Source organism: Mobula hypostoma, chromosome 20, assembly GCF_963921235.1.
Source record: "Mobula hypostoma chromosome 20, sMobHyp1.1, whole genome shotgun sequence".
NCBI classification, from domain to species: domain Eukaryota; kingdom Metazoa; phylum Chordata; class Chondrichthyes; order Myliobatiformes; family Myliobatidae; genus Mobula; species Mobula hypostoma.
Window position 1 is genome coordinate 61,369,256 of NC_086116.1, and position 24,419 is coordinate 61,393,674.

At 44.5% G+C, this 24,419-nt stretch overlaps 1 protein-coding gene across 6 annotated transcripts in view; it reads left to right on the plus strand.

Moving 5' to 3' along the window:
- The window catches only part of plxna4 (plexin A4), an 804,472-nt gene that overhangs the window by 723,594 nt on the left and 56,459 nt on the right, over positions 1 to 24,419 (plus strand). For all 6 annotated transcript variants that reach the window (XM_063073049.1, XM_063073048.1, XM_063073050.1 and 3 more), the window contains 2 exons: positions 5,328 to 5,394; positions 7,156 to 7,302. In XM_063073049.1, coding sequence (XP_062929119.1) covers positions 5,328 to 5,394; positions 7,156 to 7,302 — 214 coding nt within the window. The remainder of the gene's footprint in view (positions 1 to 5,327; positions 5,395 to 7,155; positions 7,303 to 24,419) is intronic.

The window sequence follows — 24,419 nt, forward strand, 5'->3', positions numbered from 1 at the left end:
GTAACATTACCTCTTGGCTCTTAAACTCAATCCTACGGTGGATGAAAGCTAATGCACCATATCCCTTCTCAACCACAGAGTCAACTTGCGTAGCAGCTTTGAGTGTCCTATGGACTTGGACCCCAAGATCTCTCCAATCCTTCACACTGCCAAGAGTCTTACCATTAATACTATATTCTGCCACCACATATGACCTAGCAAAATGAACCACCTCACACTTATCTGGGTTGAACTCCATCTATCACTTCTCGGTGCAGATTTGCATCCTATCCATGTCCCGCTGTAACCTCTGACAGCCCTCCACACTATCCACAACACCCCCAACCTTTGTGTCATCAGCAAATTTACTAACCCCTCCCTCTGCTTTCTCATCCAGGTCATTTATAAAAATTACAAAGAGTAGGGGTCCCAGAACAGATCCCTAAGGCACACCACCGGTCACCGACCTCCATGCAGAATATGACCTGTCTACAACCACTCTCTGTCTTCTGTGGGCTAACCAATTCTGGATCCACAAAGCAAGGTTCCCTTGGATCCCATTCCTCCTTACTTTCTCAATAAACCTTGCATGGGGTACCTTATCAAATGCCTTGCTGAAATCCATATACACTACATCTGCTTTACTTTCATTAATGTATTTAGTCACATCTTCAAAAAATTCAGTCAGGCTCTTACGGCACGACCTGCCTTTGTCAAAGCCATGCTGACTATTCCTAATCATATAATGCCTCTCCAAGTGTTCATAAATCCTGACTCTCAGGATCTTCTCCATCAATTTGCCAGCCACTGAAGTAAGACTCGTTGGTCTATAATTTCCTGGGCTATCTCTACTCCCTATCTTGAATAAAGGAACAACATCTGCAGTCTTCCAGAACCTCTCCTGTTCCCATTGACGACGCAAAGATCATCGCCAGAGGCTCAGCAATCTCCTCCCTCGCCTCCCACAGTAGCCTGGGGTACATCTCATCTGGTCCCAGTGACTTATCCAACTTGATGCTTTCCAAAAGCTCCAGCACATCCTCTTTCTTAATCTCTATATGCTCAAGTTTTTCAGTCCACTCTAAGTCATCCCTAGTGAATACTGAAGCAAATTATTCATTAAGTGCCTCCACTATCTCCTCCGGTTCCATACACACTTTTCCACTGTCACCCTTGATTGGCCCTATTTTCTCACATCTTATCCTCTCGCTCTTCACATACTTGTAGAATGCCTTATTTTAGTAGAATCCCATACTTTAGGAAAAACACTAAATATATTTTAAACCCTGGAAAGGTGCTTTCCCAAAGATTAATACTCAAAAAGAAGAGCAATTTGTATGTTAGATTTTCCAGTAGTTCACAGATTACCCTTGATGTCTTTGAATGAAAGAATAGACTTAATGAGTTAGAAGGTTTTCGCCTCCAAACTTAGCACCAGGATTGAAGGCAGGCAAGGTCATAATAAAAGGGTACCTTCAATGTTGGATGGTACATAAAGGATCAAGGAACAACTTTATTTGCTGTAAACATGTATATGTATTAGAATTTTGCTGTGGTGTGATAACATAATATGCAAGAAAAAAAACATTCCACAGTCAGAAGAATGAAGAATTATATAACAAATAAACAGTCAAAGTGCAGATACGGAATAAAATGTGCATAAATACATAAATAGCTGCATGTATTTACAATTTAAAAAGTGGTTTAAAGTGTTCACAGTGCACTAATGGGGTTACTAGATAGAGGGGGTGGGTGGGGGGTCTAACTCAAATGGTTGATCGGATTAACTGCCTGTGGAAAGAAATGGTAAAGATGTGCGATGTTTTTGTTTCAATAGCTCTATAGTGCTTCTCAGAAGGGAGGTTTTGAGGAGGCTGACAATATTGGGCACCTCTGATTGCCTACTTTCGACATGCACTGCTCAGGGACGAGATGGGAGTTGGGGGAAGGGGTTGGGGTGGTGAAGACACAAGGACACCCCCTCACTTTCATTGGCACCTCATCCATATCAGCCAGAATCATCAGCCAGAGCAGCAGGAGAGCTGGGCAAGGGAATTAGCACAACTCTTTACAGTGCCAGTGATGAGCAGTCAGGGACCAATTCCTGCTGCTGTCTGTAAGGATTTTGCATGTTCTCCTCATGAACACGTGGGTTTCCAGTGGGTGCTCTAGTTTCCTCCAGAGAGGAAATTCCAAGAAAACTTATGAATTAGGGTTAGTATGTTGCAGGCATAATTTGCTGGTGCCAGAAACTTGGTCCAATTGTGGGCTGCTCACAGCACATTGTGATGCAGGTGACCATTTCACTGTGTGTTTTGATGTACATGTGACAAACAAGATTAAAATAAGTTAACATAGTCTTAAATTAACATAAAGCATTCCCTTTCTAACTTGACTTTCACCTCAAACATGCTCTCCACTCCTGGTGAAACAGAACAGATCGTCCTTGCCAGAATAGAATATTGAACTGCACTGGAATAAGGTAGCCCAACCTGACCCAGAACATGGGCAGTAACATAGAGGTTAGCGTATTGCTTTATAGCTTCTGCGATATGTGATCATGGTTCATTTTCTGCCGCTGTCTGTAAGGAATTTGGCTGTTTTCCCTGTGACCGTGTTGGTTTTCTCCATTTTATTCCCATAGTGCAAAGATGTAAGGCTAAGGGTTAGTAAACTGTGAGCATGCTATGTTGGTAGCAGAAGCTTGGCATCACTGGCGGGCTGCCCCCAACACAACTCAGACTATGTTGATTGTTGATGCAAATAAAGCACTTCGCAGTTTCATGTACGTGTGACAAATAAAGCTAATCTTCATTTTTATCTCAGCACGTACCCAAATCAACCCAACCTGAAGCCTCACTGAGGCAGGCTCCAAGCATAGTCTGTGATGGCAGACAAGAAGAAATGAGTGTGATACAGATATTTCAGCAATACCATTGTGCTGGCCAATGCTTTTCTGCCAGCAGGACTCGGAAACTGATTCGCATCATGAAATTGGATTATTTGGTCATTGTTTCATTGCTATTACTGAAAACCTGACATGGACACATTGGCCACAGGGTTTCCCACATTAAAGCAGTGACCAAAGCTTCAGGCAATACTCCACTTTTTCTGAAGTACTTTGGGACATCCTGACATTTTGCATAATTGCATACCCCTGACTACGTGTTGATTATTATCCAAACAGCTCCTTGCAATTTTACCATACTTTCCATGCTGGTCAGTGTCTGGGAGATTTCATAACTTTAAAGGCACAATGTGAGTGCAAGCTTTTGTGTATCTATTGCTCCCTAATCCCCACGGAATTGTCTTAGCTGGTGAAGATTCAGCAATAACACTTCAATGTGTGGTTCTGTTAAGTATAATTATCACACTGAACAGTAGGACCCTGGGGAATATTGCAGATAAAAGCCGGCTAACGGTACAAAATTCAAAGCGAATTTAATATCGTAGTACATATATGTCGCCATATACAACCCTGAGATTCATCTTCTTGCAGGCATACTCACGAAATCCATAAAAGAATAATAACCATAACAGAATCAAAGGAAGACCGCACCAACGTGGGCGTTCAACCAGTGTGCAAAAGACAACAAACTGTGCAAATACCAAAAGAAAGAAATAATAATAATAAATAAATAAGCAATAAATATCATGAACATGAGCTAAAGAGTCCTTTGAAAGTGACTCTATAGGTTGTGGGAACAGTTCAGTGACGGGGCAAGTGAAGTTATCCCATTTGGCTGAAGAGCCTGATGGTTGAGGGGTAATAACTGTTCCTGAACCTGGTGGTGAGTTCATCGTTTCCTGTGCATGGTTCCCTGAAGGTGACATCACAGATGGGGAGGATGGTGAAGAAGGCTTTTGCCATCTTGACTTCATTGAATAGAAAAGTTGTACAAGATGTTGGTGAAGCTGCAACTGGAATATTGTGTCCAGTTTTGCTCACCCTGCTGTAAAATGATGCCAGTAAGCTGGAAAGAATGCTGAAGAAAATTACGAGGATGTTGCCTTTATTACAGAGAAGAGTTGAGCAGGCCCATACTTCATTCGAGAGATCATAAGAGACTAAAAGGGACGGCATGGTTTGTAGTGGTTAGCACAACACGTTAACAGTACAGGGGACTGGGGTTCAATTCCTGCCGTTGCTTGTAAGGAGTTTGTTCATTCTCCCCATGGCAGCATGGGTTTCCTCTTGGTGCTCTGGTTTCCTCCTGCTATCCAAACACGTACCAGTTGGTAGGTTAATTGGTCATTGTAAATTATCCCATGATTAGGCTAAGATTAAATCAGGGAATTGTTGGGCGATGTGGCTCGAGGGTCCTATCCTATGTTGTATGTCAGTAAATAAATAAATAGACTGAGGGGCGATATTAAAAAGGTGTTTGTTCCATGAGGAGCATAGATAGGGTGAATGCACACAGTCTTTTTTATCAGCGTTGGGGCAATCATAGGTAGAGAACATAGGTTTAAGGAGAACATTAATAAGAACCTGAGGGGCAACTTTTTCACTTGGCGGGGAGGGGGGAGTGTGATCCGTATGTGGGATGAGCTACCAGAGGAAGTGTTCGAGGCAGGTACTGTCACATTTAAAGGATACTTGGAAAGGTACATGGATAGGAAAAGTTCAGAAGGATGTGAATCCAATACAGGCAAATGGGATTAACTTAGGCGGGCATCTTTGTTGACATGGACCAGATGGGCCAAAGGGCCTCTTACTGTGTTGTACTGTATGGCCATATGACTATTTAATTCATCACTCTTACTGTGTTGTACTGTATGGCCATATGACTATTTAATTCATCACTCTTACTGTGTTGTACCGTATGGCTATATGACTATTTAATTCATCACTCTTACTGTGTTGTACTGTATGGCCATATGACTATTTAATTCATCACTCTTACCGTGTTGTACTGTATGGCTATATGACTATTTAATTCATCACTGTTACTGTGTTGTACTGTATGGCTATATGACTATTTAATTCATCACTGTTACTGTGTTGTACTGTATGGTTATATGACTATTTAATTCATCACTGTTACTGTGTTGTATGGTTATATGACTATTTAATTCATCACTGTTACTGTGTTGTACTGTATGGCCATATGACTATTTAATTCATCACTGTTACTGTGTTGTACTGTATGGCTATATGACTATTTAATTCATCACTGTTACTGTGTTGTACTGTATGGTCATATGACTATTTAATTCATCACTGTTACTGTGTTGTACTGTATGGTTATATGACTATTTAATTCGTCACTCTGACTGTGTTGTACTGTATGGCTATATGACTATTTACTTCATCACTCTATTTTTCTTTCTCTTTGTTGTTTTAGAACTGAATCCGTAGCAGAAAAGATGTTGACCAACTGGTTTACTTTCCTCTTGTACAAATTCCTTAAGGTAAGACAGACAAATGTTCTTTCCTCACTATGCCTTCCTTCCTTCCATCTGCACTGTGGAACAGAAGTCCGAAGCTTTTGCTCAGTGGGTGGACAGAATCTTTTTTGTTATTAGGCTTGTGGTACGTTAATGAATTGATTAATAAGACTCAGTTTCTGTTATAAGTGGCTCTGTTTCTGTACCTTCTTGTGGGTATTATATTGACTTTTCTATTTTCCACTGTAAACTTCCATTGGTTCATTGTGCCTGCAGTGTGTACTCTCCACAAAATTCACTGCAACAGATTTCCATGGTTTCTACTCCCTCCAGGAAATGCTTGTAAATACATCAGCAATCTTCTGTCATTTCTCAGTCTAAATCCTGGGTCTGAGTGGACTGCATTGGACCAACATTATCACATGGACTGCAATGATTCGTGAGACTGCATCAGGACACCTGGTGAAAGGTCTCAGCCCGAAATGTAGACTGTTCATTGCCCTCCATAGATGCTGCCTGACCTGCTGGGTTCCTTCAGCATTTTAGACCAGAAGATCTAAATGAGCAGAAATAGGCCACTTGCCCCATCAAGTCTTCTCTGCCATTCCACCATGGTTGATTTAGTATCCCTCTCAACCCTATTCTCCTGCCCCGTAACCTTGGATGCCCTTACTAATCAAGAACCAATCAACCTCACCTTTAACTATCCCAATGACGTGGCCTCCACAGCCGTCTGTGGAAATGAATTCCACAGATTCACCACCCTTTGGGTAAAGTAATTCCTCCTCATCTCAGTTCAAAAGGGACATCCTTCTGTCTGGAGGCTGTGCCTTTTGGTCCTAGACTCTCCCACTGTAGGGAACATCCTCTCCACATCGACTCTGTCCAGGTCTTTCAATACTCAATGGGATCTCCCCCAGCAGCCCCCCCTTCTAAACTCCAGTAAGTATAGGTTCTCCCCAGGTGAGAGCCTTTTCATTCTCAGGAACTTTCTTGTGAACCTCCTCTGGACCCTGTCCAATGCCAGCGCATTTTTTCTGAGATAAGTGGCCTGAAGCTGCTCTCAGTACTTCAGTGCAGCCTAACCAGTGCCTTATAAATCCTCGTCATTACATCCTTGCTGTTATATTACAGCCCTCTCAAAATGAATTGCATTGGCCTTGCTCAGCATGGCTCAATCTGTAAGTTAACCTCTCGGGAATCCTGCACAAGGATTCCCAAGTCCCTTCGCAACTCTGATTTCCAAATTTTCACCCCACTTGGAAAATAGTCTGTGGCTTTATTCCGTCTACCAAGGTGCATGACCGTCCACTTCCCGACACTACATTCCACCTGCCACTTCTTTGCCCATTCTCCTAATCTGTCTGAGTCCTTCTGCAGACTCACTGGTTTCTCAACACCACTGACCCCTCCACTTACCTCTGCATCGTCCGCAAACCTGGCCAGAAAGTCGTCAGTTTTGTGTGTGTTGCTCTAGGTTTCTGGCATCTGCAGAGATTCTTGTGTCTCTGCTGATGGGCTGGGGGCTGTGCCCTCAGTACAGCGTGATCCTGTCGGTGTGGGCACAGAGAACAGCACTGTACTTGGAGCAGGCTGAGCATTTGCATAGCCCTAAAGGTTAGCAGGTGCAGAAGTGTTTTCGTATTCATTCTAGGCTGGAATGGGACCAAGGAGCCAGGAATAGACAAGAATTTGTAACTAACACTAGGATCAACAGTTGGTAGTTCTAGCCATGCATGCATCTGTGCTAATGCTGCCCTCTCTTGTGTGTCTTGTGTTGATCAGGAGTGTGCGGGGGAGCCATTGTACATGCTTTTCTGTGCCATCAAGCAGCAGATGGAGAAGGGGCCAATCGACTCAATTACAGGCGAGGCACGCTACTCTCTGAGCGAGGACAAGCTCATCAGACAGCAGATAGATTACAAGACAGTGGTAAGCAAAGAACTCAGCCAAGGATGGGGACCTCAGGGAGGGAGAGGATGGGGTGCGGGTAACGAGGATGACTGTGCTAATTTGTGCAGATCACAGGGGACAGGATATTCCTGTCAAGCTGAGATGGATGGTTAAACAGACCTGTGTTAATTATTTCTAGGCCGATGTAAAATGTTTCCAATGAGGAGCTGTCGTTGTGCCAAATGGGACACGTGATTTGCCCAAGAAACTTCCTCCCTTCACTAACCACACCAGAAAATATGAGGGTGTGTTGTTTCTTTCCCTAAATTTCTATCCTCCCCTCTGGAGAGTTCCCTCGGCGTAGACGCTTTTTCACATAGTCTCTGCATTCTTCCCTAGTAAGTTGCTGATGGGCGAAGACTGCTCAGGAGGTGGAGGAACACAGCAGGTCAGGCAGCATCGAAGGAGGGGAATAAACAGTCAACATTTTGGGCCGAGACCATTCATCAGATCCTGTTTATTAAATGGTGTCTGTTTGTTTCCCTTCATAGATGCTGCCTGACCTACTGATTTCTTCCAGCATTTTATGTGTGTTGCTCAAGATTTTCAGCATCTGTAGAATCTCTTGCGTGAAAGGAGTAGGAGGCTTTGTAGCCAAGTCTCTGGACTTAAGAGCCCAGTGCCCACGGGCTTGTATTTTTCACTGGGAGGAGTCAAACAATCCAGATTAGAGCTGACTAGAGTTTCTAAGAAAGATCACAGAGAGTTTTAATTAAAGAGCTCAAAATTCCTGCTGGGTTTTTGACAGAGTTTAGAAAGAAACTTTCCGGTGGAAGACAAGTCATAAGGCAGAGAATGCAGATATCAAGAGGACAGAAAAGGAAGCTGCAGTGAAATGCAGGAAAGATTGTTTCCAGAATGGCTCTGGTCCTGTAGTTGATGGAGTCAGAAAGATGGGCCTGGGCAGGATGGAGCAGAACTCACTGAAACCTACTTTATATTAAGAGAGTCGACATGGAGATGATCTTAGAGGAGTCTAGAATTCAAGGGCATATTCCCAGAGTAGAGGGACGTCCATTTAAAATGGGGATGAGGAGGAATTTCTTCAGCCAGGTGCCAAATCTGTGGAATTTGTTGCCACAGGCAGCTGTAGAGGCCAAGTCATTGGGTGTATTTAAAGCTAAGGTTGATAAGTTCTTGATTAATCAAGGCATCAAAAGTTACAGGGAAAAGGCAGAAGAATGGGGTTGAGGAGAATAATAAATCAGCCATGATGGAATGGTGGAACTGACTCGTTGGGCAGACTGGCCTAATTCTGCTCCTGTGTCTGATGGTCTAAAGTTGTTGGATATAGTGAGATACACTCAGCGGTACTTTATTAGGTACTTCCTGTACCCGGTGAAGTGGACACTGAGTGTATATTAGTGGTCTTCTGCTGCTGTATTCCATCCATTTCAAGAGCAGATGCAATGGGTCAGTTGGCCTATGTCATCTCCTATATCTCGGGGTCTTGTGGAATGCATTCCCTGTAGACAGAGTAAATGATAACTTCCTGAATGCAATTTGATAAGAATATAGATCTATAGCATTTGCATAATTAATTTGAAGCAAACGGCACTGGGAATCATTGATTATTCTTTCAGTGAACTGGCTCAGGCCTAATGGTTGGCTCACTGTGTGAAGCGGGGTGTCACTGTATCTTTAAGGTTCCCAGCAAGTATGTTAGGTGCTTTAACTGTGTGAAACAGAGTTCCTGTGTTGAACAGGAAGCCATTCTTTTGCTCAATTCGTCTGCCACGGTGGCGTAGCAGTTACCGCGACACTATTACAGCTCGGAGTTCAATTCTGATGTCATCTGAGAGAAATTTCTACATCCTCCCGTGGAAGGTGTGAGTTTTCTTCGGGTGCTCCGGTTTCCTCCCACAGTCCAAAGGTGTACCAATGAGTATGTTAATAGGTCATTATGATTGTCCCGTGATTAGGTTAGGGTTAAATCGGGGGGTGCTCAGCGGTGTGGCTCGAAGGGCCGGAAGGGCCTGGTCCGAGCTGTATCTCAATAAATAAAACAAATACATTTGCTCTCGACAGAAGGCAAACGAGTGAGGGGGAAGGGGTGGTGTGTCAAGAGTGTGGGAAGGAGAGGGTAACAACCCGGGAAGTCGTGTGAAAGAAGAGGACAACAGCTGATTTAGTGCCAGAGTCACCTACCCTATGTTGCACGGACTGAAACACCCAGTGTGGTAAATTACGCATTGCTTCAGCAGGCACCATTGCAATCTTAGGGCTCTGTAAACAATCTGTTAATTTATTTGTAGCTTGTATTAATAATGAAGGCTGAAGAACCAAGTCATTTTAAGAGATGCAGCAATCCCTGACCGATCAGGCTCTCTGGCTGATTACACATAGAAACACAGAAAACCTACAGCACAATACAGGCCTTTCAGCCCACAAAACTGTGCCGAACATGTCCTTACCTTAGAAATTACTAGGCTTACCCATAACCCCTTATTTTTCTAAGCTCCATGTACCTATCCAAAAGTCTCTTATAAGACCCTGTCATATCCGCCTCCACCACCGTTGCCGGCAGCCCATTCCACGCACTCACCACTCCCTGCGTAAAAAACTTACCCCTGACATCTCCTCTGTACCTACTCCCCAGCACTTTAAACCTGTGTCCTCTTGTGGCAACCATTTCAGCCCTGGGAAAAAGCCTCTGACTATCCACATGATCAATGCCTCTCATCATCTTACACACCTCTATCAGGTCACCCCTCATCCTCCGTCAATCCAAGGAAAAAAGGCCGAGTCCACTCAACCTGTTTTCATAAGGCATGCTCTCCGATCCAGGCAACATCCTTGTAAATCTCTTCTGCACCCTTTCTATGGGTTCCACATCCTTCCTGTAGTGAGGCGACCAGAACTGAGCACAGTACTCCAAGTGGGGTCTGACCAGGGTCCTATATCGCTGTAACATTACCTCTCGGCTCTTACACTCAATCCCAGGATTGAGGAAGGCCATTGGTATGAGTGGTCATCACAACTAAGGTCTTCCTTGGTTGCTGTGGATGACCATGACTACTTCTTGTGTGCCTCATTATGCCCTTCACTCTCCACGGAGCATTGCGGAACCGCCTTCCTGATCATCGGATCTCCCATCCATCCAGTCTATCGGAGCTAGTCCCTAGCACAGCAAACCTTCAGGAGAATCCTAATGCAAGTAAATCTCACTCTCCTGACACAATGAGTATACTTCTTCAACACAATGATAACAGTAAACACATACAAAATACTGGAGGAAAGTTCAAAGTAAATTGATTATCAAAGCACATGTATGTCGCCGTACATTAACTTGGAAATGAAAGGCGAAGAAGCCAGAATAGGAAGGTGGGAGGAATAAAAATCAGGCTAAATATGACTGGCATATGTCATGAAATTTGTTGCTTTTACAAAGGGGAAGGAGTACAAGTTGGCAGGTGAGAGGTGAGACCAGGTGAGGAGGAGTGAAGGTGAAAGATGTAAAGGGCTGAAAAGGAAGGAATCTGGTAGGAAAAGTCAGTGTGCCTTGGGAGAAAGGGATGGACTGATTAACTACAGCTTCAGTTGCTATAATCTCCTACTTTAACATTTTGAATACAGTCAGGTAAGTGTACAGAATTACGTATTTACAGTGGTAACACATCCTGACTGGCCGCACCTACTTGACTATTAAATGCTGGTGTCTGCTCCAAAAGCAGCGGCATGCTAGTGCAGTGGTTAGCACAACGCTTTACTGTACCAACAACCCGGGCTCAACGCCCCCGCTGCCTGTGAGGAGTTTGTACGTTCTCCTCATGACCACGTGGCTTTCCTCCGAGTGCTACAGTTTCCTCCCACAGTACGAAGCGCTTGGTGGGTTAATTGTTTATCGTAAACTGCTCCCTGATTAGGCTAGGATTAAATCGGGAGATTGCTGGGCGGCGTAGCTCGAAGGTCTGGAAGAACCTTTTTCACGTGGTATCTCAATAAAATAAATAAATTAAAATATACCCATTCTGTGAGAGTGTTGAGGGATGGCTTCATGAGTATACTGCTCAACAGAAGGTTAAGTGACAAAAAGATCTGTCCTGTCCTGAACTGGACGTTAAGTGGCAGGGCCTGGATATTAATGCACCTTTAACAATGCACTGATATCAGGAACATTCATCTATTGCCTTCCCCGGGACAGAATCAGAATGTCCCACTGGTTTCACTAGAACATAGAATATTACAGTACAGTCAAGGCCCTTCGACCCACAATGTTGTGCCAACCTTTTAACCTAATCTAAGATCAATTTAACCCTCACAAAATGCTGGAGGAACTCAGCAGGCCAGCCAGTATCTAAGCAAAAGAGTAATCTGTCGAGGTTCACTCTTCCATAGATGCTGCCTGGCCTGCTGAGTTCCTCCAGCATTTTGTCTGTGTTGCTTTGGATTTCCAGCATCTGCAGATTTTCTCCTGTTTTCAATCTAAGCCTTCCCTCCTGCATAGTCTTCCAGTTTTGTATCATCCACGTGTTTATCTAAGTGTTTCTAAAACGTCTCTAATGTACCTGCCTCCACCACTACCCCGGCAATGTGTTCCACACACCCACCACTCTGTAAAAAAAATTACCTCTGACATCCCCCTATACTTTCCTCTAATCACCTTAAAATTATGCCCCTCATATTAACTACTTCCTTCCTGGGAAAAAGTCTCTGGCTATCCGCTTTCTCTGTGCCTCTTATCATCTTGTGCACCTTTATCGAGTCACCTCGCATCCCCTGTGCTACAAAGTGTGAGTTGGAAGTTTTTAGTTGTGAACAGGTTTTATTTCCAGAAGGCTGCTTCTCATTTTAGTTCATCCATAATGTCAGAAGTCCAGGATGATCGCTAACAAAGGCTTCCCCTGGCTGTTCCAGGTTACCTCTGACCTTCTAAAGATGCTCAGGTTGACGGTAAATTGGCCACAGTTAAAATTGCCAATAGTTAATGGTCAAATCTGGGCAAAAGTTGATGGGAATGTTGGAAGAATAAAATAGAACCTTTATTAGTTTTATTTGTCACATGAACATCAAAACATACAGTGAAATGGATCACTCCATGTCAACAACCAACACAGTCTGAGGATGTAGTGGGGGCAGCCTGCAAGTGTGCCATGTTTCTGGTGTCAACATAGCATGTCCCACAACTTACTAACACTAATCCATACACCTTTGGATGTAGAGTTGGTGTTAGAAGGTTTGGTAGAAACTCAGTGAGCCGTAAGTACTGATTCTATGATTAATATCTGGTTCCGATAGACTCATCCTGGTTCCAATAGGGTCACCCTGGTTCCGATAGACTCACCCTGGTTCCGATAGGGTCACTCTGGCTCCAATAGGGTCACCCTGGTTCCCATAGGGTCACCCTGGCTCCGATAGACTCACCCTGGCTCCGATAGACTCACCCTGGCTCCGATAGGGTCACCCTGGCTCCGATAGGGTCACCCTGGTTCCGATAGACTCACCCTGGCTCCGATAGACTCACCCTGGCTCCGATAGGGTCACCCTGGCTCCGATAGGGTCACCTGGTTCCGATAGGCTCACCCTGGCTCCGATAGGCTCACCCTGGTTCCGATAGGGACACCCTGGCTCCAATAGGGACACGCTGGTTCCGATAGGGTCACCCTGGTTCCGATAGGGTCACCATGGCTCCGATAGGGTCACCCTGGTTCCGATAGACGAACCCTGGCTCCGATAGGGTCACCCTGGTTCCGATAGACTCACCCCGGTTCCGATAGGGTCACCCCAGCTCCGATAGGGTCACCCCGGTTCCGATAGGGTCACCCCGGTTCCGATAGGCTCACCCTGGTTCCGATTGACTCACCCTGGTTCTGATAGATTCATCCTGGTTCCAATTTCCGACGGGCTCATCCTGGCTCCGATAGACTCTGGGACCATCCTGGAGGGTTGTACATGCTGAAAAGGGTGGGGTAAGAGTAAGAGGTCAGGGCTGATGAACACCTTCAGCAAGATCCAGCCACAGTTCTGTTCTGTCAGTGGGTTATGCAACAAATTGGGTCACTGTGCCTTTAAGATATTGAATGACTTCTTCATGCATTACTACGAAAGACAACTGTAGGAATTATCTGGAATTACAGTTGGAAGATTGTGATAACCTGATTGCAGAGTTTACTGCTCGGTTACCCTAAGGCGTTAGAGACGAGTAGACCATGGCGTTTAACATGTCTCTGCAAGGCTCCTAATGGAAAAAATAACCTCCTACAATTTGTTCATCTCAAATAGTCTTGCTTGTGAGCGCTGTTGAAGCAGCAGAGAGATAATGACAGAGACTGCACAGAAATAACCAACTCAACCCTGTTTGGCTCTGAAGGTTTTTTTTTAAAAAGGAGAAAATATTGGAAGTGAAAAGCTGCATCTGATTGAGGAAGGGCAGACAAAAATTCTGGGTGTGGGTCCTGTAGAAACTGTATTTATTTCGAGATACAGTGTGGACTAGGCCCTTCTGGCCCTTTGAGCTGCGCCACCCAGCGACCCCTGATTACCCCAAGAATCATGGAACAATTCACTATCATCATTTAACCTACCCAGTATGTTTTTGGACTGTGGGAGGAAACCAGGGCACCTGGAGTAAACTCACACATTCCATGGGGAGAACGTACAGACTCCTTACAGATGATATTGGGATTGAACTTGGAACTCCGACGCCCTGGGCTGTAGTAACGTCGAACTAACCGCTACTCTACTGTGGTACCCCAACACCCCAACAATCAGACTCCCCATATAATACTGCAAGTGGAATGGTGTGCTATCTCATACAGGTTACTATGATTACTAACAACCTGCTCAGGTGATGTCAAGCTACCAACCTGACCTGCTGCTTTTGCAATTTCCATCACCGTTAATAGTCTCCCTTCCAACTACTCTTCTTCCTGTCTCCTTTGAAATCCTAGTCACCCACCTTGGCACATGACCCGACAACACTTTGAACCTCCCCCAGTGCTCTTCCACCTTCCGTTTCTCCCATGGTCCATTCTCATTCTTCAGTCCTTTACTTTTTCCACCTATCGCCTCCCAGATTCTTATTTCATCCTCCTCCCCCACCCACCTGGCTTCAGCTAACACCTTTTAACTTGTACTCCTTCCCCTCGCCCCACCTTCTTATTCTGGCATCTTCCCTCTTCCTTTCCAGTCCTGATGAAGGGTCTCAGCCCAAAACGCAACCTGTTTATTCTTCTCCATAGATGCTGCCTGACGTGGTGAGGTCCTCCAGCACTTTGAAGATCAAATGTTTGCCCTTGTTCTCAAATTCTCTCATTAGCTCGAACCTCTCTCTGTTAAGTCTCCCACCTCAATGAACCTGGAAACCTCTGGTCTTCATGCTGCTGCAGCTCCGACTTGCTGCACATCCCCGAATTCAATCGCCCCGTCGTTGGGGCCCATGTAACCCACGCTCTGAAATCCGGATATTCAAGGGGCTGCGACTCCTGGAATCTGGAGCAACAAACAACATGCTGGAGAAACTCAGCATCTGCAGAGGGAATATTTTCGAGGGACGGTAGATGTTTTCGAGCTGAAATCCTTCATCTGGACTGTTTTTGACCCAGAGTTTTGACAGTTACTTTCCACTTCCCCTCACCTCAGATGTCACTCTGCCCACTGGGTTCTCTCAGCAGATTGTGTGTTGCTGGGCTCTATGATCTAGACAACTCTCCCTAAGCCTTGCCAGCTCTCTATTTCTCCTTTCACTTTCAATTCGACTTCCCATTCCCACACTGAAATGTCTGGCCACAGCCTCCTTTACTGCCAGATTGGAGGAGTAACACCTTATATATGTCTTGGGTGATGCTGGCAGTGTCAACATCAATTTCTCCCATTTCCGATATCCACTACCCTTTGTTTCCCTACTTGTTTCCCCCCCCCCATTTGTTTTCACTCATTCCTATGGCCCACTCAGGCCTTCTCTTCCCATCTTCCATGCTCATGCCTTGACCATCACCTTCCCCAGTTCACCACCACCTCTTTATTCCATGGTTCACTGTCCTCTCCTGTCAGATTTCTCCTTCTTCCATCCTTTGCCTTTTCCACCTATCACCTTCCAGCTTCTTATATCATTCCTATTCATCAACCCTCCCCCATCCACTCATCACCCCCCTCTCAGCTGGACTCACCTGACCACCCACCTCCTTATTCTGGCTTCTACGCCCTTCCATTCCAATCCTCACGAAGAGCCTCGGCCCGAAATATCGACTGTTCATTTCCCTCCATAGATGCTACCTGACCCACTGAGTTCCTCCTCTGTGTCTGTGTGTGTGTGTGTGTGTGTGTGTGTGTGTGTGTTCAAGATTTGCAGCATCTGAGGAAACTCTTGTGGCTCCTCCTTTTTAACATTTTGGTTACCCCTTGCTCGGAATTCTTTAAATAGTTTGCGTCAGATTTTATCAGGTGACGCTCCTGAGAAGCACCTTTGATCATTTTGCTGCAAGTTAGTTGAACGTTATTGGTTTGATTTAAAGTATGTCACAATATATTGCAGAAGGCAGAGGCTGCGATCGGCAAACTGTAATTTCCGTTAGAAATGTATTTATGAACCATCTAAAACAGGGGTTTCCAACCTTTTTTATGCTGTGGACCCCTACCATTGACTTAAGGGGTCAATTATTTTACAAGAGCCTTGAGGCCCACACCAGCAGGTTCAGAAAGAGTTGTTATCCTTTAACCATCAGGCTCCTGAACCAGCATGGATAACTTCACTCACCTCAGTACTGAACTGATTTCACAACCAACTCATGTTCTCAGTATGATTTATTTATTTTTTGTGCTTTCAGTTTGTTGTCTTTTGCACATTGGTTGTTTGTCAGTATTTGTGTGTGTGCAGTTTTTCATTGATTCTATCATATTTCTTTGTTCTATTGTGAATCTGCAAGAGAATAAATCCCGATATATGTACTTTGATAGTAAATGTACCTTGAATTTCAAACTTTTTTGAGTATTTGCTCATCAAACAGGTACGGAAAGGGGGACTGAGTAACTAACAGTGGTAATAGCTGCAGCGATGACTGGCTTTGTGGCTGTGGTCTCCACTTCTGGAGTCAGAATCAGGTTTAATATCACCAGCACATGTTGTGAAATCTATTGCCTTTGCAGCAGCAATACAATGCAATACATAATAATATAGAAAAAAACTAAATTACATTAAGTATATATAGATATTAAATAGTTAAATTAAAGTAGTGGTACAAAAATAGGAAGTAGTGAGGTAGTGTCCAAGGGTTCAATGTTCATTCAGAAATCGAATGGCAGAGGGGAAGAAGCTGTTCCTGAATCACTGAGCGTGTGCCTTCAGGCTTCTGTACCTCCTACCTGATGGTGACAGTGAGAAGAGGGGGATGGGGGGTCCTTATGACGGATGCCGCCTGTTCGAGGCATTGCTCCTTGAAGATGTCCTGGACACTATGGAGGCAGCTCCATGATGGAGCTGACCGAGTTTACAACTCTCTGCAGCTCACTTTGATCCTGTGCAGTAGCCCCCTTCCCCCCCACCCCCCCGCAATACCAGATGGCAATGCAGCCAGTTAGAATGCTCTCTACGGTATATCTGTAGAAATTTTTGTGTTTTGGAGGCATACCAAATTTTCTCAAACTCCTAATGAAGTATAGCAGCTCTTCTGTCTCCTTTGTAGCTGCATCGATATGTTGGGTCCAGGTTAGATCTTTAATTCCGAATGTATTTGCTTATTTTTACTGTTTGCACAATTTGTTCTGTTTTTGTTTGACAGTTAATAAATTTCACAACATATGCTGGTGATATTAAACCTGATTCTGGTTCTTTTTTAATTGGTTTATTGGGTGTCTTTATTTTAAGTTGCCTGTAAGGAGATGATTCTCAAGGTTGTATATAGTATACATACATTAATAATAAAAGTACCTTGATCTTTGAACTTCGACTTTGAGTTCAAGTTTACAGAAGAACCACACTTGCCAGAGCAGAATATTGTGCTCCTGTCTGGTGCAGAATTCGCTGCAGAAGTAAAACAGAATATTGTACATAACAGTGCACTGAGACTCATAATGGGTTACACAGCTTAAACATGTTCTTTATGTTTGGGCATCAACTCAAGTGACATCAGATGTCAGATTCTAACACCGTTGCTGGAAGCGAAGGTGAGAGATGATGCAGTCACTTACTTTATCGCAATTGGAATTGATTTGTTATTGTCACATGTGCCGAGATACAGTGCTAAGCGTGCCTTGCATACTGTTCATACAGATCAGATCATTGCACAGTGCACTGAGGTAGGACAAGGTGAAACAATCACAGGATGCAGAATGAGGTGTAATAGGTATAGAGAAATTATAGTTCCCGTAAACAATTAGGTGCAAAGTCGTAATGAGTTTCTATGTACCAAAGTGCAATGAAGAGCTCAATCTGCATGTTGTTCCTACTGCGCAAATCAGGTCGAACAAGGTGTAAAGACTGCAGTGCAGATAAATGATAATGTGTAAAATGATAACAAGTCTGTGTTTAAGAGTCTGATAACAGTGGGATAGGAGCTGTCCTTGAGCCTGGTGGTACGTGCTCTCAGGCTTTTGTATCGTCTGCTTGTTGGCAGAGAGGAGCAGAGAAAATGGCTGGGGTGAGTGGGGGCTTTGGTTCTGCTGCCTGCTGTACTCCGAGAGTGAGAGTCGTAGAGTCAGCGGAGGGGAGAGGCTGGTTGCCCTGATGTGTTGAGCTGTGTCCACAGAGCAGTTCCCATACCAAGCCATGATGCATCCAGATAGGATGTTTTCAACGGTGCACCAATTAAAATTGATCACTAACATTCTAAGCAAGAGGAGGCAAAAGAAATATGAAAATATTAAGCCTTTATTTGGCCTGCAAAAGGAAGAGTCTGGTAACTCTGAACCAAACCAGAGGGTAACAAATTTGTGGGGTCAATATCTGGAGAAAGCCTTGGTCTTATTCCTGCAGTGTTTAATTACAGCACTGAGCACAGTTCGCAGTGGATGTGACCTTGACAGAGAAACAGTGGTCAGACTAAATAATCTGAGATCTGGACACTGTTCTTCACAGTAGCACTTTACAAAATGAGTGTCTCAGACAGACTGTGTGAATATGGCGCCTGCCATTTAATTGAAAGCTGCAGTCTTTACAATTCAAGAGACAGGCTCGATGGAATCCACACGTTGAGCAATAATAATTGACAATAGCTGTGAGATTTGAAGGTTGATAGCTGACAACATATAAAAGAGAATGACAAACACTCATCTCATTGATGGTCTAGTCCAGCTATTGCCAATATGATGGAGGTTCCAGCCTTTGTGAAATAATCTGTTGTGTTGTATTTTTTCCAAACCTAGCTTTAGATAAAACAGCAAGTGTTTCATAATTACAAAAAGAACTTGGAACATTTTCCCTGGTGCTTTTTAGGCACCTCTCAAGTACGACCAGTGGTGTAGTGGCATCAGCACCAGACTTCGAGCAAATGGTCCTGGGTTCAGACCTGGGGATCTGCTTGAACACTTTCCATCTGTACTGGGCTGAGCATCAAGCTTTCAACTCGGCCCTGTGAAAAACAGATAAAGAAATGGCCCAATGCACCACAAGGCACGGAAAGCAGCAACAACAACGATCAAGTGTCGAAGGAGCAGTGTCTGTGCAACACGCACCAAATGCTGGAGGAACTCAGCAGGTCAGGTAGCATCTATGGAGAGGAATAAGCAGTCGATGTTTTGGTCTGAGACCCTTCATCAGGACCGGAAAAGAAGCAGGCAGAAGCCAGAATATGAAGATGGGGGAAGAGAAGGGAGTACAATCTGGTAGGTGATAGACCAAGTGAGGGGGAAGGACAGTGGGTGGGACGGGGATAATGAAGTAAGAAGCTGGAAGGTGATCAATGGAAAAGGTAAGGGGCTGAAGAAGAAGGAATCTGATAGGAGAGGACGGTAGATCTTGGAAAAAAAGGGAAGGATGACTACCACATGAGACGTTAGACATGTGGGAAGAAACAAAGAGGTGAGAGGGGAGCCAAGACGGGGAATTTCTTACTTTCCATTACACAAGACTATCTCCTTCAGGAAGGAAGAGCTCCATAGATACTACCCGACCTGTGACAGATTCCAGCATTTTCAGTTTTTGTTTTGGATTTCCTGCATCTGCAGTTTTTCTTTGATTTCCGTTATCTATTATCCCCTTGGTACTTCGCTGTAATATCCCTAATGTCTTTCACTCAATCATATGTTGAGTTTGTATTCACCTGCAGAGAAACAAGATAATTTATATTGTATATAATATATATATTATTCCTTCACCATTGATGCTGCCCTCACCCACATCTCCTCCATTACCCAGACACCACGCTCATCCCATCTTCCCGCTACCTTAATTGGATAGAGTTCCTCTTGTCCTCACCTATCACCCCAGGAGCCTCCATATCCAACGTATTGTTCTTCAATGGGACCCTAGCACCAAACATATCTTTATCTTGCCCCCTTCTCTCTGCTTTCCACAGGGATCACTCCCTCCATGATCCCTTTTCTATTCATCCCTTCCCATTAATCTCCCTCTTGGCACTTACCCTGCAAGTGGCAGAAGTGCTACAGCTGCCCATTCACCTCCTCCCTCATCTTCATTCAGGCCCACATCAGTCCTTCCAGGTGAGGCAGCACTTCACCTCTGAACCTGCTGGGGTTATCTACTATATCTAGTGTTCCTGATGGGGCTTTCTCTACATTGTTGAAACTTGCCAGAGATTGGGGGACCGCTTTGTCAAGCACCTTCACTCCATCTGGAAAAGGTATGGATTTCCCAGTGACCAACCATTTCAATTCCAATCCCCATTCACATTCCGACATGTCGTAGCATGGCTTCTTCCTCTGCCATGATGAGGCCACTCTCAGGTTGGAGGAGCAACACCTCATATTCCATTGAGGTAGCCTCCAAACTGATAGATTTGATTATGAATTGATTATGGGGAGCAAGGACATGGCAGACCAATTGAATAATTACTTTGGTTCTGTCTTCACTAAGGAGGACATAAATAATCTTCCAGAAATAGTAAGGGACAGAGGGTCCAGTGAGATGGAGGAACTGAGCGAAATACATGTTAGTAGGGAAGTGGTGTTAGGTAAATTGAAGGGATTGAAGGCAGATAAATCCCCAGGGCCAGATGGTCTGCATCCCAGAGTGCTTAAGGAAGTGGCCCAAGAAATAGTGGATGCATTAGTGATAATTTTTCAAAACTCGTTAGATTCTGGACTAGTTCCTGAGGATTGGAGGGTGGCTAATGTAACCCCACTTTTTAAAAAAGGAGGGAGAGAGAAACCGGGGAATTATAGGCCGGTTAGCCTAACGTCGGTGGTGGGGAAACTGCTGGAGTCAGTTATCAAGGATGTGATAACAGCACATTTGGAAAGCGGTGAAATGATCGGACAAAGTCAGCATGGATTTGTGAAAGGAAAATCATGTCTGACGAATCTCATAGAATTTTTTGAGGATGTAACTAGTAGAGTGGATAGGGGAGAACCAGTGGATGTGGTATATTTGGATTTTCAAAAGGCTTTTGACAAGGTCCCACATAGGAGATTAGTGTGCAAACTTAAAGCACACGGTATTGGGGGTAAGGTATTGGTGTGGGTGGAGAATTGGTTAGCAGACAGGAAGCAAAGAGTGGGAATAAACGGGACCTTTTCAGAATGGCAGGCGGTGACTAGTGGGGTACCGCAAGGCTCAGTGCTGGGACCCCAGTTGTTTACAATATATATTAATGACTTGGATGAGGGAATTAAATGCAGCATCTCCAAGTTTGCGGATGACACGAAGCTGGGTGGCAGTGTTAGCAGTGAGGAGGATGCTAAGAGGATGCAGGGTGACTTGGATAGGTTGGGTGAGTGGGCAAACTCATGGCAGATGCAATTTAATGTGGATAAATGTGAAGTTATCCACTTTGGTGGCAAAAATAGGAAAACAGATTATTATCTGAATGGTGGCCGATTAGGAAAAGGGGAGGTGCAACGAGACCTGGGTGTCATTATACACCAGTCATTGAAAGTGGGCATGCAGGTACAGCAGGCGGTGAAAAAGGCGAACGGTATGCTGGCATTTATAGCGAGAGGATTCGAGTACAGGAGCAGGGAGGTACTACTGCAGTTGTACAAGGCCTTGGTGAGACCACACCTGGAGTATTGTGTGCAGTTTTGGTCCCCTAATCTGAGGAAAGACATCTTTGCCATAGAGGGAGTACAAAGAAGGTTCACCAGATTGATTCCTGGGATGGCAGGTCTTTCATATGAAGAAAGACTGGATGAACTGGGCTTGTACTCGTTGGAATTTAGAAGATTGAGGGGGGATCTGATTGAAACGTATAAGATCCTAAAGGGATTGGACAGGCTAGATGCAGGAAGATTGTTCCCGATGTTGGGGAGGTCTAGAACGAGGGGTCACAGTTTGAGGATAGAGGGGAAGCCTTTTAGGACCGAGGTTAGGAAAAACTTCTTCACACAGAGAGTGGTGAATCTGTGGAATTCTCTGCCACAGCAAACTGTTGAGGCCAGTTCATTAGCTATGTTTAAAAGGAAGTTAGATATGGCCCTTGTGGCTACAGGGGTCAGGGGGTATGGAGGGAAGGCTGGGTTCTGAGTTGGATGATCAGCCATGATCATAATAAATGGCGGTGCAGGCTCGAAGGGCCGAATGGCCTACTCCTGCACCTATTTTCTATGTTTCTATAGCATGATCAACAATTTCTTCAACTTCCCTCTTCTTCATTTCCCCACATTGGCCCCACTCTTACCTCTTCTCCTCACCTGCCTATCACCTCTGCCTGGTGCCCCTCCTCCTTCCTTTGCTCCCAAGGTCCACTCTCCTCTCCTATCAGATTCCTTCTTCTTCAGCCCTTTACCTTTTCCACCTATCACCTCCCAGCTTCTTACTTTCACACCACTCTGCCACCCACTAGCTTCATCTATCACCTTCTAACTTGTACCCCTTCCCCACCACCCCACCTTCTTATTCTGGTATCTTCCCTCCTTCATTTCCCGTCTGGATGAAAGGTCTCAGCCTGAAATGATGACTATTTATTCCTGGCCTGCTGAGTTCCTCCAGCATTTTGTGTGCGCTGCTGTGGATTTCCAGCATCTCTTGTGTTTAGAGCAGTTAAATTTAGGATTAATTAAGGGGCTGATAAAAGAAAAATGGATATTTTCAGATGTAGAAGAAAGTACAGAGATAATTAGGGACAAAAGCATGGAGGGCCTTGTACACAAGGGTGAGAATTTTTTTAAGGAGTGCATAGGGGCGATGGCTGATGAGCAAATAATGGTACAAGTGTCAGAACTGTAGGTGAGCTACGATGAACAGTGAACAGGACTGAGACACACTTGGTCCACAAAAATGCTCTGTCAAATATCTGTCTTAATTTAGTGACTTTTCAAGATTCAAGGTCCAAGTTTATTTGTCTTGTGTATATCAAAGCGTACAGTGAAAAGTGTTGTTTGCGTTAACAACCAACACAACCAAGTGTGTACTGGGGGTAGCCCACAGATGTCACCACGCATTTTGGCACCAACATAGCCAGAGTCATCAGCATTGCCCAAGCACCAGGGGAAATACAGTGCTCCTTCTTGTGGCCCAGGATCTATCATGAAATGGCTTATGAGGGCTCAGGTTTTAATGCTTCATCATAGTGACCGTGATCCAGGCCGGACACTGTCCAGATTTTTATTTCTCAGGTTGGCACATTAACCTCGTGACCTTCTGAGCAGAAGTTTAGTGAGATGACGCTGACAGTGAGTTAGGGCCTGCCTTTTGTTCTACCAAAGTTCAAAATACATTTATTATCAAAGTATGTATACCATCCACAACCTTGGGATTCGTCTACTTACAGGAGGCCATAAAACGAAGAAACCCAATGGAACCCATTATAAAAAGACCATCAAACAACCAATGTGTGGAAAAAAACAAATCATGCGAACAATAACAGTAAACAAACAATATTCAGAACTAAATTCATGAAAGTGAGTCCAGAGCCGCAAAGCCAGGAGCCCGTTAGTTGCAGACACGAGTAAACCTCACTGACAGCAAGCTTAACACCAGCCCATCCATTGCCTTTGGCCCCAGCACCCTGACCTTTTCAGGCTGGCCCCGTGGCAGTTTAAGGTGGTGCTGGTTTAGACTGGTAGAACAAAAAGGCGTGAGTAATAATGGTTTGCAAACAATGTACGAGCCAGAGTTGAGGGTCGGAGACTAATTAGAAGAGATTAAAACTTGGAGTCCATGCACTAAATCAACTACCCAGACCCGTTGTGTAACTTCATTAGTTCCAGAGTGGGGAGTAAAGCCTGTGTAATTCACTGTCGCCATGCTCCACAGGCTTGTTCCCTTCGTTTTTTTCAAAGGCAACTCCATAAATTTGTCAGAGGAAGGCAGCTTGCACACTTGCACAAAGCAGCAGGCTTGCAAAGTTCATCTGTTCCTCAATTTACAAAGGAACTAGAACGTTTGCACTCTGGGATGAGGTGCCTATGTGAGTTACATCTTCTGTTGCCTTCGTGCTTTGTAATGCAAATTGACTGGGAGGGGAGTGTTGGGTTTGGAGGTGTGAGGATGGGGGATGGTGTTGGGAAGGGAAGGGATTTGGGGATCTGTAATATCTCAGATAATGAAGTGCCATTCTTTGCAGTTGACAATTTAATTAACACCTGACTGAATAATACATCCTGTTGACAAATGTTGCTTCAGATTTTATCCTTTTGAAATGTAATGACTCCGTTTATGGTTGAGGATTGGTGATTTACAGATTGCTGTTCTTACTGCAAATAGAGTTATACAGCACTGAAATAGGCCCTTCAGCCCATCATATCCCTGCTAATGTTTAACTACCAACATATACTAATCCACTTTCCCTCATCTGTAGTCTTTCATGCCATAGTGTTTCAAATGAATCAGAATCAGAATGAGGTTCATTATCAACACAAGAAAGTCTGCAGATGCCGGGAATCCAGAGCAACACACACAAAGCGTGGGAGGAACTCAGGTCAGGCAGCATCTATAGAAACGAATAAACAATCAATGTTTTGGGCCAAGACCCTCAGGACTGAGAAGGAAGGGGGCAGTCACCAGAATAAAAAGTTGGGCAGGAGGGCAAAGAGGTCAAGGGCTG